This window comes from Bos javanicus, chromosome 7 (assembly GCF_032452875.1).
Source record: "Bos javanicus breed banteng chromosome 7, ARS-OSU_banteng_1.0, whole genome shotgun sequence".
Taxonomy (NCBI): Eukaryota; Metazoa; Chordata; class Mammalia; order Artiodactyla; family Bovidae; genus Bos; species Bos javanicus.
In genome coordinates this window covers 43,051,382-43,060,382 of record NC_083874.1, presented here as the reverse complement: position 1 = coordinate 43,060,382, position 9,001 = coordinate 43,051,382, and the positions used below count along the sequence as shown (strand labels likewise).

Below are 9,001 nucleotides of genomic sequence, written 5' to 3'. Positions count from 1 at the left end.
CAAGAGATTTGCCCTTTGCCCGACCCTGGAGGCCCCAGAGGGAATCCAAGACAGGCACCACTTCCAGGTAGTCTTGGACACCAGCTCCAACACCTTCATTTCCAAAAAGAGGTTTTATTTACTTTGGTCCACAGTTGGTATTTTCACATTATTTCTTGGTCCTAGGGCTCCTGGGCAGGGGCTGGTCCCTGTGGAGGCCTTTGGGTGGGGGTCCCTGTGCAGTACTTGGTGGGGGAGTGGGGACAAGTGGGGGGGTGGGGGCTGGCTTTGTCTCAAGCGCTCAGAACTCCACTGTCCTGCCTGGGCCTCAGTGTCCCCACTGGGCCCCTGGGAGGGCCCAGGATTGGTGATCTGAGAGTCCTAGGGAAATCCATGAGGCCTAAAATATTTTGGGACTGTGGCCTGACCTTCTCTCAGCATCCTCACCGCCCCCCGCCCCCATTCCCCTGAACAAAAAGTATTTTCATTTCATTAAAACTGCCTGAAACTTCTGTGGGTACAGAAACCACAAACTGATCGGCAGAGAAAAGAGAAGCAGGGAAGATGTAACCGGAAACCACTTGGGGCCAGTTCCCCTCCTTGCCTGGGTTTCTTCTTCCCCCTAACAGCTTGGCCTAAAGTCTGCTGGGAAACCTGATGTCTGGAGCTGCCCTGGTGGGGACCCCCCACCCCACATGCATCTGGATATGGCCTTCACCCCTTTCCCCCAGAGTCTCAACTGGCAGCATTCAGACATGTAGAAAAACAAGACAAAAATCACAGAAAGACCCAAAAACCCAGATGGGGCAATGATGTGGGGAGATGGCCCGCATGGGTGTCTTAGTAGCCTGCCTCCTCCTGGTAGTAGGGAGGACACTCTGAGGGTTCCCCTGGGCCTGGGCCATCTCCAGCAGCTGCTGGAGCCCCGTCGGCCGCTGGGCCTTGAGGGCAGTACTTGGGGTCGTATATCTGCCGGCCCAGGCCAAAGACCTGACCACTCTGGTTGGCACCCTGTGTGTAGCCCATCTGCAGGGACATGGAGGAATTATCACATTTGTCTGTCCCCAGCTTTGTGTCATAAATGTGCCGCCGGGTCCCTGGAGCCGTCATGCCCACCTGGAGAGAGAGAAAAGACATCAGGGAGGGAAGAGGAGAAACAAACCCCAGAGGAGAACTTCCTGAGGGTTCCCACACCTTTTCCCGCCTCCCTGTGTGCACTCACAGTGGACATTCCTTTTGTACAGATTCTTCCTAGCCCTGCTCGGAACCCGCTTTTTTCTGACTCTGTGTTGAGTCGATCTGACATTTGGGTCCAGATTCCCTGCCAGCCAGGAAGCTCCCCAGGCTGGGGCTCAGGCCTGACGCGGACCTGAATGCTCCAAAAGCATCACACGGATACATCAAACTGATACACAGCAGGAAAAGTGATGACTGCAGGATCTAAAAATATCAGAGTTGGATGGGCCTCTGGGCATCCAACTTTGAAGGAAACCAAGGCAGAGCTGGGTAGTAACTTCCCTGGGGACACACAGAAAGCTGAGGCAGAGTCAGGGCAGGGGGGTCTAGGGGAACTGGGGCGACCCACCTGGCTGGCACACTTGTTTGTGCCCATCTGGAGGCTGATGGTCGAGTGGTCCATGGGGGGCAGGATATGGTTTTTGGGGTCATACAGATGCCGTCTGGTGCCATAAGCTGTCATACCGGACTGGCTGGCACATTTGTTGGTGCCCATCTGCAGGGAGGCAGGAAAGGTCAGGCTGCCTCCACAAAGCCTCCAGACCCTGCCCCGAAATTGAGGAGCCACCAGAAGCCCACCACCTATGCACCCCGATGCTGAAGCAGCCAGGTGCCCACCTGGAGCCCAATGACGCACTGGCCCGCCTTCATGGTGGCATCATCAAAGTTTCGCTCCTGCTTCTCTGAGTATTTGACGCCAATGTCCACACCACTCTGCAACCCCTTTGTCTTGGCCTGGGGAGAAAGTGGGAAGGGAGTATCATGGTTGGGGCAGCCAGGTCCCAGGTATCCAAGTCCAGAGGAGGACCGGTGATCCAGCTGCAACCTGGCCTTGTACCATCCACCCAGCACTGTGGACTCAATGGCTTTCCCTGACCCCTGGCTTTCCCTCCCCAGGCAAGAGAAGCCCCACCCTTCCAGCTGCACAGGCCAAGAACTGTGGGGGGCATCCTCACCTCCCATCTCTCTCACCTTCTATCACCTCCTTCTACCCAGCCCCAGCCACCATCTCTCCCCCACACCTGTCCCCTACTCCTCACTGGTCTCCTGGCCTCACTGCCCACGTAGTAGCCACAGGGGGTTCAAAACACAATTACCTGACACAACCCCCCCAACCCCCCATTCCCATGGCAGAAGCTCGCTGTTCCCTCCTCCTGAAATGCTGTTCCAGCCTGCCCTGGTCTCAGTTTTAGACCCTAGATGTCACCATCATGCTTTCTTCTTTCAAGGGGCTTCTCCCAATTTATAATTTGTAAAGCAATGATTTGAAGAGCAAACCCTAATGTGAACTCTGGGTGTAACAAGGTGCCTGTGGAGGGTCACTGACTGCATGAGAAGTGGGGGAGCCTGTGCAGGGGTGGGGCCATGGGAGGTCTCTGTACTTTCCACTCCATTTTGTTGTGAACCTAAAAATGCTAACACATAAATTTTTAAAAAATAATTTTAAAAAATAGGTTCATTTATTGCCTGTGCATAAAGGGGTGGACTGTGTCTGCCTTGGTCACCCTTGAATTCATAGTGCTGGGCGCCTCATGAGTGCTCAGAAATCTTTGTAAAAGAATGAATGAAGAGCATCTGAAAAATCTCTGCCTGGCTTGCTGTGTGACTTTGGGCAGGTTGCTGACCCTCTCTGAGCCTCACCTTCCCAGCCAGGGCAAGAAGAGACACCTGCACCTGAGTCAAGTTCCCACTTTCAAACAGGTCGTTGGCCTCAAACAGGTCAACAGGATTCATGCCGTAGCTCACCATGGCCTTGATGAAGTTGGAGAGGTTTTCTAGCTGGGAGGAGACAAGAGAAGGGTGGTGAGGGGCCTTGGTCTCCCCACCTGTCAGATAGGGTCCCCCAGCCCCATTCTGGTTCCACTTCCCTCCCCCTGGTCCCTCACCTGGTGCCAGTTCTGCATGGAGCGGTTGATCTTAGGGACTGAGCCTGGCTGCAGTTTATTCATGAGTCTGAGGAGGACACATGGGGTGGGGGGAAAGGGGGAACCTCCATTAGTGTAGGGGAACCTCAGAGACCCAAGACTCATTCACGGCTTCCTGGCCACCCTCTCTCTGGACCTAAGTTTCCCCTATTACAATCCAGTCTCCACCCACCAAAGAAACAAAGAGGCCAAAAAATGACACCAACCAGTGCTGGGAATGCAGTTCAGAACCACTGAGCTATCCAGTGATTCTGGGAATTTCCATGAAGATTTTTAAGGTGCAAACCATGGAATGTTTGAACCACAGCTGAATTAGGGGCAGCAAAGAAAGGCCTCCAGAAACCTTAAGGCTCTCCTAAGAGAATGCTCCCTGTTAGAGATCAAAGAAGTAACACAGGAAAAAGAAGAGCAAGACCAGACACTCATCAAGAAGCAGCAGGCAGGAGTCACACACAGCATGACCTCATCATGCATAGCATGTCAGGGTGATGGGCACAGCGCACACACACACTCACGTGCACAATATGATCCCATCCTTCAGACCCTTCTGGAAGTCTGGGCCAACGGAGAGACCAGTGAGTCCCTCAATCCAGCTTCGGAGCTCCGCCTCTTTCTGAGGGTCATATTTGGACTGCAGCTGGAGGGGTAGAGGGCACAGGGTTGGGATGAGCCCAGTGGAGCTCCTCATAGGGCAAGACCCAGTGTTTGCGGAAAGAAGAAACATAGTAGTCAGGAGGTCCCCACACCATTGGAGGAGACTCTTCCCTTTTCCCATCAACACAGATAAACTCCAGTCTCTCTCTGATAAACATCCGGGCTAATCTACCTTCAATGGTGCTAACCCCCCAGGGCAGCCAACATGGCCCTGCCACCACCCTCCACCTAAAGGATCTGCCTCCATGCCTGCCACCTCCCTGGTCTCCCAGCACAAGAGATACTGGCCTTTCTCTGTTGTTTTTAAAAATTATGGTGAGAAACATACAACATGTACCACTCGAAAGCTCATAAATCAGTGACATTCAGTGCATTCACGAGGTTGTGCAACCGTCATCTATTTGGTTCCAGAACATTCCATCACCTCAAAAGTTAGCCCCTCCCTATTAGCTCTCCCCACCTCCCCAGCCTCTGACAAGCAGGAACCCACTCTCTGTGTCTGTGGATCTGCCTGTTCTGGCCATTTCCCATCAGTGGAATCACACCCTGTGTGTCCTTCTGTGTCTCCTTCTCTCACTGAGCATGGTGTTCTCAGGGTCCATCCATATGTAGCAAGTGTCAGGGCTCCACTCCTCTTTTTATATAATTTTATTTATTTGTTTCGCTGTGCTGAATCTTCATTGCTGTGCCTGCTTTTCTCTAGTCATGGCCAGCGTGGGCTTCTCACTGCAGTGGCTTCTCTTGTGGAGCACGGGCTCTAGGGTGAGTGAGCTTCAGTAGTCGCAGCTTCTCGGCTCTAGAGCATAGGCTCAGCAGTGGTGGTGCACAGGCTTAGTTGCTTCATGGCATGTGGGATCCTCCCAAATCAGGGATTAAACCTGTGTCTCCTGCATTGGTAGGCAGATTCGTCACCACTGAGCCACCAGGGAAGCCCTTCACCCCTTTTTCTGACTAAGTGATGCTCCTGTGTGTGGAGGGACCACACTGTGCTTATCCATTAACCCGCTGATGGATATTTAGGTCACTTCCATCTTTTGGCTCTTGTGAGTCAAGCTGTATAAACATCCATTTATAAATTTTATTTGAAAACCTGTTTTCAGTTCTTTGGGGTATATACCAGGGAGTAGAAGTGTTTGGTCACATGATAATTCTACCTTTAATTTGGAACCACTGAACCTTTCTCTGCTCCTTGAACTGGCCACACTAGTGGCTGCCTCAGGGCCTTTTCATATGCTGCCACCTTGGACTCCTGTTTGCACAGGTCCCTCCTTTCAATCCAGTTGTAGCTTGAAGGTTACCTCCTTGGAAAGGTCTTTCCTGACCACCTGGCTGTGACGACCCTCTGCATCCCCCACCCCCAGTCCTTATTATCTTCTTTTTAAAACAATATTTATTTGGCTTGGCTGTTGCGGCATACAAGATCTTTAGCTGTGGCATGCGGACTCTGAAGTTTCAGCATGTGCAATCTAGTTCCCTGACCAGGAACTGAACCCAGGCCTCCTGCCCTGGGAGTGTGGAGTCCTAGCCACAGGACCACCAGGGAAGTCCCTGCTTTATCTTCTTCCTAGCTTTTTCTACCTTTTGCAGTATGATCTATCTCCTAGCTGATGGTCCAAGCTCATGACAAGTGACAAGAGGTAACCCAACTCAGGCTCTCTCTCAGTAAGGAGGCTCATCCTCCCCCATCAACACACACTGCCCACACATACAGCACTGGCTGCCCCCAGGGCAGCATCCCACAGCGTCCAGGGAGGCCTAGGACAGGGTGTGTGTGTACAGCCCCAGGGCAGCTCCCTGGAGGGGTGGTAAAAACCTGAGGACCTGGCTGCCCAGTTGCTTTAGTTGTGTCCAACTCTTTGCGACCCCACAAACCATGGCCCACCAGGCTCCTCTGTCCACAGGATTCTCCAGGCAAGAATACTGGAGTGCTATCCTCTAGGGGATCTTCCCAACCCAGAGATTGAACCTGCGTCTTTTATGTCTCTTGCATTGGCAGGCGGGTTACCACTAGTACCACCCGGGAAGCCCCAACCCCAGACCCCTCTTTCACTTCTACTCACCCTGTGCCCGCCGTGCTCTCTCCTCCACACCCCCTAGAGACAAGGACTCAGAGTTGCCCTTGCAGCCCCCACCTCGATGACCATGGACAGGTTTCACCTCATGCCTCTGTCTCCCCAGCTATGTTTGAATGGTCTTCCTAAGGCTTTCCAGACCTGGGCTCCACTTCCTGCTTCCTGCATATAAACCCCTAGACATGAGATCAGGGCTGAGCTGCTCAGAGTGCAGGGGAGACAAAGGCGGGAGGCTGGCCTGTGAACCTGATCTGTTCAGCCCACTCCCTCCTTGGATCTCCTCCCTCTCCTGTCTCTGGTTCCCACGCCTGGCAGAAGGGTGGTGGGGGAGGAGGGGGTGTTATTAGGGTCGCTGAACTTGAAGCAGGCAGGCTGGTCTGGATCTCTGGCCTGCCTGCCCAGCTGGGCCCCATCCTCGTCCTCGACAGCTCACTGGGGCTGGGGCCAGGGAGGGTCCCGGGCAGGGGTGCCTGGTCTGGCCCCACCCGCTAGGCTGCCTTCCACCCTGCTGCCCAGCTGGCCTTCAGCGCATTCCTCCCCACCGCAAACTGCCAGGAATGCAGCCGCTGCCTCCCTGCTAAATCAGGACCAGCTGTTCCCAGCGGTCCAGACCCCCCAGCCAGCCAGAGATCTCAAGGGTATGCACTGGACCTCAGCCTGCCTGTATGCCATCCAGCAGTGGGACTGAAGCCTGGGGTGGGGGGCAGGGGGTCTTCTTCCTCTCAAAGTGGACAGTCTAGAAACAACAGGAACCTGGTTTCCAATTCAGGTGGGTCCCTGAGGTGACTCCGGTGAGGGGGTGAGGGCCCCGCCCATTCTCCAGGCCCGCAGACTGAGGGCTGGTTACAAGGAGCTTCTGACCTCATCCCCCACAGGGCAGGTAACAACCTGCCTCCATCCCACTCCATCGCAGGAAGCTGCCCCCACCCCGCTGAGGTGCTGCGCCCTCACCCACTTCCTGCTGCTTCGGGGGAGATGCCCGGCTGCCCAGGAGGACTGCTGGCCATTGGACACTGCCTATGCCAGGTCTGGGTTCGAGTCCTGACCCTGCCTCTGATCTGCTACGTGGGTCTGGGCCGTCTTGAGCGATGTCTCTGAACCCCATGTGCTAAGCAGGGTCTCGGCTGGGTGGGGACTGTCAACACTCTGCACCCACCAAAGCATTACTGCTGGAGTGTGGAATTGTGTGTTCAAGGGGGAATCGATGGGGAGCTTGCCGGGTGACCATGCTCAGATCCTGGGCTTCCCAAATGGGCTAGTAGTTCACAGAGTTGAGATGTGTAAATTCTCCCTCTGGTCTGATGACCTGGCAGAGACCTGGGGGCCAGCAGGGCTGTGTCCCCAGTGTGCCCAGGCAGGCTCCTGTCAGCCGCTTCCCTGGGGCCACATTCCCAGGTGCCTGGTGACAGTGTGTGCCTAGGGGGTGGACACGGATGACAAACTTCCCTCCAGCTGGAAAACCCTTGTGTGTCCGGCTTAGGACCTCTCCCCCTGCCCTCCAGGGCAGGGATCACTCTCTGCTCCTGTTTCCTTGGATGCGCTGAACCTGCTGTGTTACCTTGCAGAAGTCCCTGCCCTCTTGGGCTAGAACCAAAAGCACTTTCTGAAAAAGAAGTGTGCCCCATCCCCCCATGCCCTAGCCCGCATTTTCAAGTTACAAAACCCACATGCTAGGGTCACATTCAGGGGACTGGTGGACCTCTTTGCTATTTCTTTAAGTGTGTCAGATGGTGACAAAGAGAATGGGGAAGGTAGGCCCCCTCGATTCTAACTCCCCCCACCCACCCAGTGCCCCACCTCCCAGGTGTAAGAAGTCGGGAAATTCTTTTGGGGGGCCACACCCTTCTCAAAAACACCTGGCCCGCCCCTTTCCTTCCCCGAAGCGTTAAGTGGTCCAAAAGCAGAAGTGGGGGAGGGGATGAGAAGGGGCCGCTGGGGTTCCCTCAGGACCTTCTCAGGCCTTGAAGCGCTAGAGGGGCCCAGGGCTGGGGGGTTCAGAGCGGTGGGCGAGAGGCTTCGGACGAGAAGAGGCTGAGGGAGCAGGACTGGGTAAGGGGTTGGACCCAACCGCTCCTAGATGTTGGGGTGGGTGCCAGAGCACAGACCTCACTGTTTCCCCAGAGTTTAAGGAGCGTCGGAGGCACCCTCGGAGTTTCGGGGGAGGAGAGCCGCCCCCGATGCCCAGGGAGGCCAGCGGGGCGCCCGCCCTGCAACCGCGGAGGGTGTGACGGACTGGGCTGGCGGAGAGGGCGCTCCCCTCACTCACCCGGTTCTTGACCTCGGCCGAGAGCCCGTACGAGGGCCCCTTGTTGAACTGCGTGGAGCTCATGGCTGGCGGGCGCGGCGCCGCGGGACGGGACGGACGGACCGACGGCCGGGCTGGCGGGCGAGCGGACAGGGGACGCGGACCCAGCGCCCCGCCCCCACCGCTGATTGGCGCGGGGCGCACATGTCCTTATATGGCTGCGCCGCGCCGGATTCCTGAGGCCTCGGGCTTCCTGAGCCCCTGAACCGCCCGACCCCCGCCCCGCCCCCTCGGAACCCCAGGGAGACTGAGGCCGGGAGGGACGGGGCCCCGCACAGCGGAGACCCGGCACCCTCTCCTACTCAGTGCTGGGAGCCCCCGGGCGGCTCTCCCCATGCTTTCTGGGCCTCAACTAACCTTTCTACATGATGATGGGAGGGGGACAATGGTTGAATGAGACCCTAATTCCCTTTGGACACTAATGCGGGGAGGGGGGACCCTTCTCTGATGCTTAGAAGCACCTCCCAGTCTAGGTCCGCTTCTGGAAACCCTCCTAGCTGGGTGGTAGGCAAGGGAAGTAGGACAGGCTCTTCAGCGGAGGGGGTCATTGGCGCTGGGACTTTGATGGAGGAGTAGGAGTTTGCCAGTCCAAAGGGTATTGTTTGTCCTGGCAGAACAAAAAGTGCAAAGACTTGGAGGGACCATCAGTGGTTGAAAGTGTGCAGAGATCAATCAGATAGGTTGGGGAAGTGGGGGATGAGAAGGGACCCTAGATTCTGGGTTGGGGGATGGTGGGAATGGGGAGAAGATGTAACATCAGAGAGTTGAAGTCAGGAGATGCCTTGGGGGTAGAGTTGAGGACACCAAGGGAACCAAGCCAGGCACACACT

At 55.8% G+C, this 9,001-nt stretch overlaps 1 protein-coding gene across 1 annotated transcript; it reads right to left on the bottom strand.

The window, feature by feature from the left end:
- Positions 1-94: 94 nt before the first annotated feature.
- Positions 95-8,282, bottom strand: CNN2 (calponin 2). The gene is made up of 7 exons (XM_061423406.1): positions 8,133-8,282; positions 3,656-3,777; positions 3,102-3,168; positions 2,857-2,994; positions 1,834-1,950; positions 1,565-1,711; positions 95-1,095 (listed from the first exon to the last, which is right to left on the bottom strand). The coding sequence occupies exons 1-7, from the start codon at positions 8,193-8,195 to the stop codon at positions 820-822; spliced, it is 930 nt and encodes a 309-aa protein (XP_061279390.1). The 5' UTR covers positions 8,196-8,282; the 3' UTR covers positions 95-819.
- Between the last annotated feature and the right edge of the window lie 719 nt (positions 8,283-9,001).

Coding starts and splice junctions, on each gene's coding strand:
- CNN2 (XM_061423406.1), bottom strand. CDS start 8,195: ATGAGCTCCACGCAGTTCAACAAGGGGCCCTCGTACGGGCTCTCGGCC. Junction 2,995..3,101: donor CCATGCAGAACTGGCACCAG/GTGAGGGACCAG, acceptor GTCTCCTCCCAG/CTAGAAAACCTCTCCAACTT. Junction 1,712..1,833: donor AGTGCGTCATTGGGCTCCAG/GTGGGCACCTGG, acceptor GCCTCCCTGCAG/ATGGGCACCAACAAATGTGC.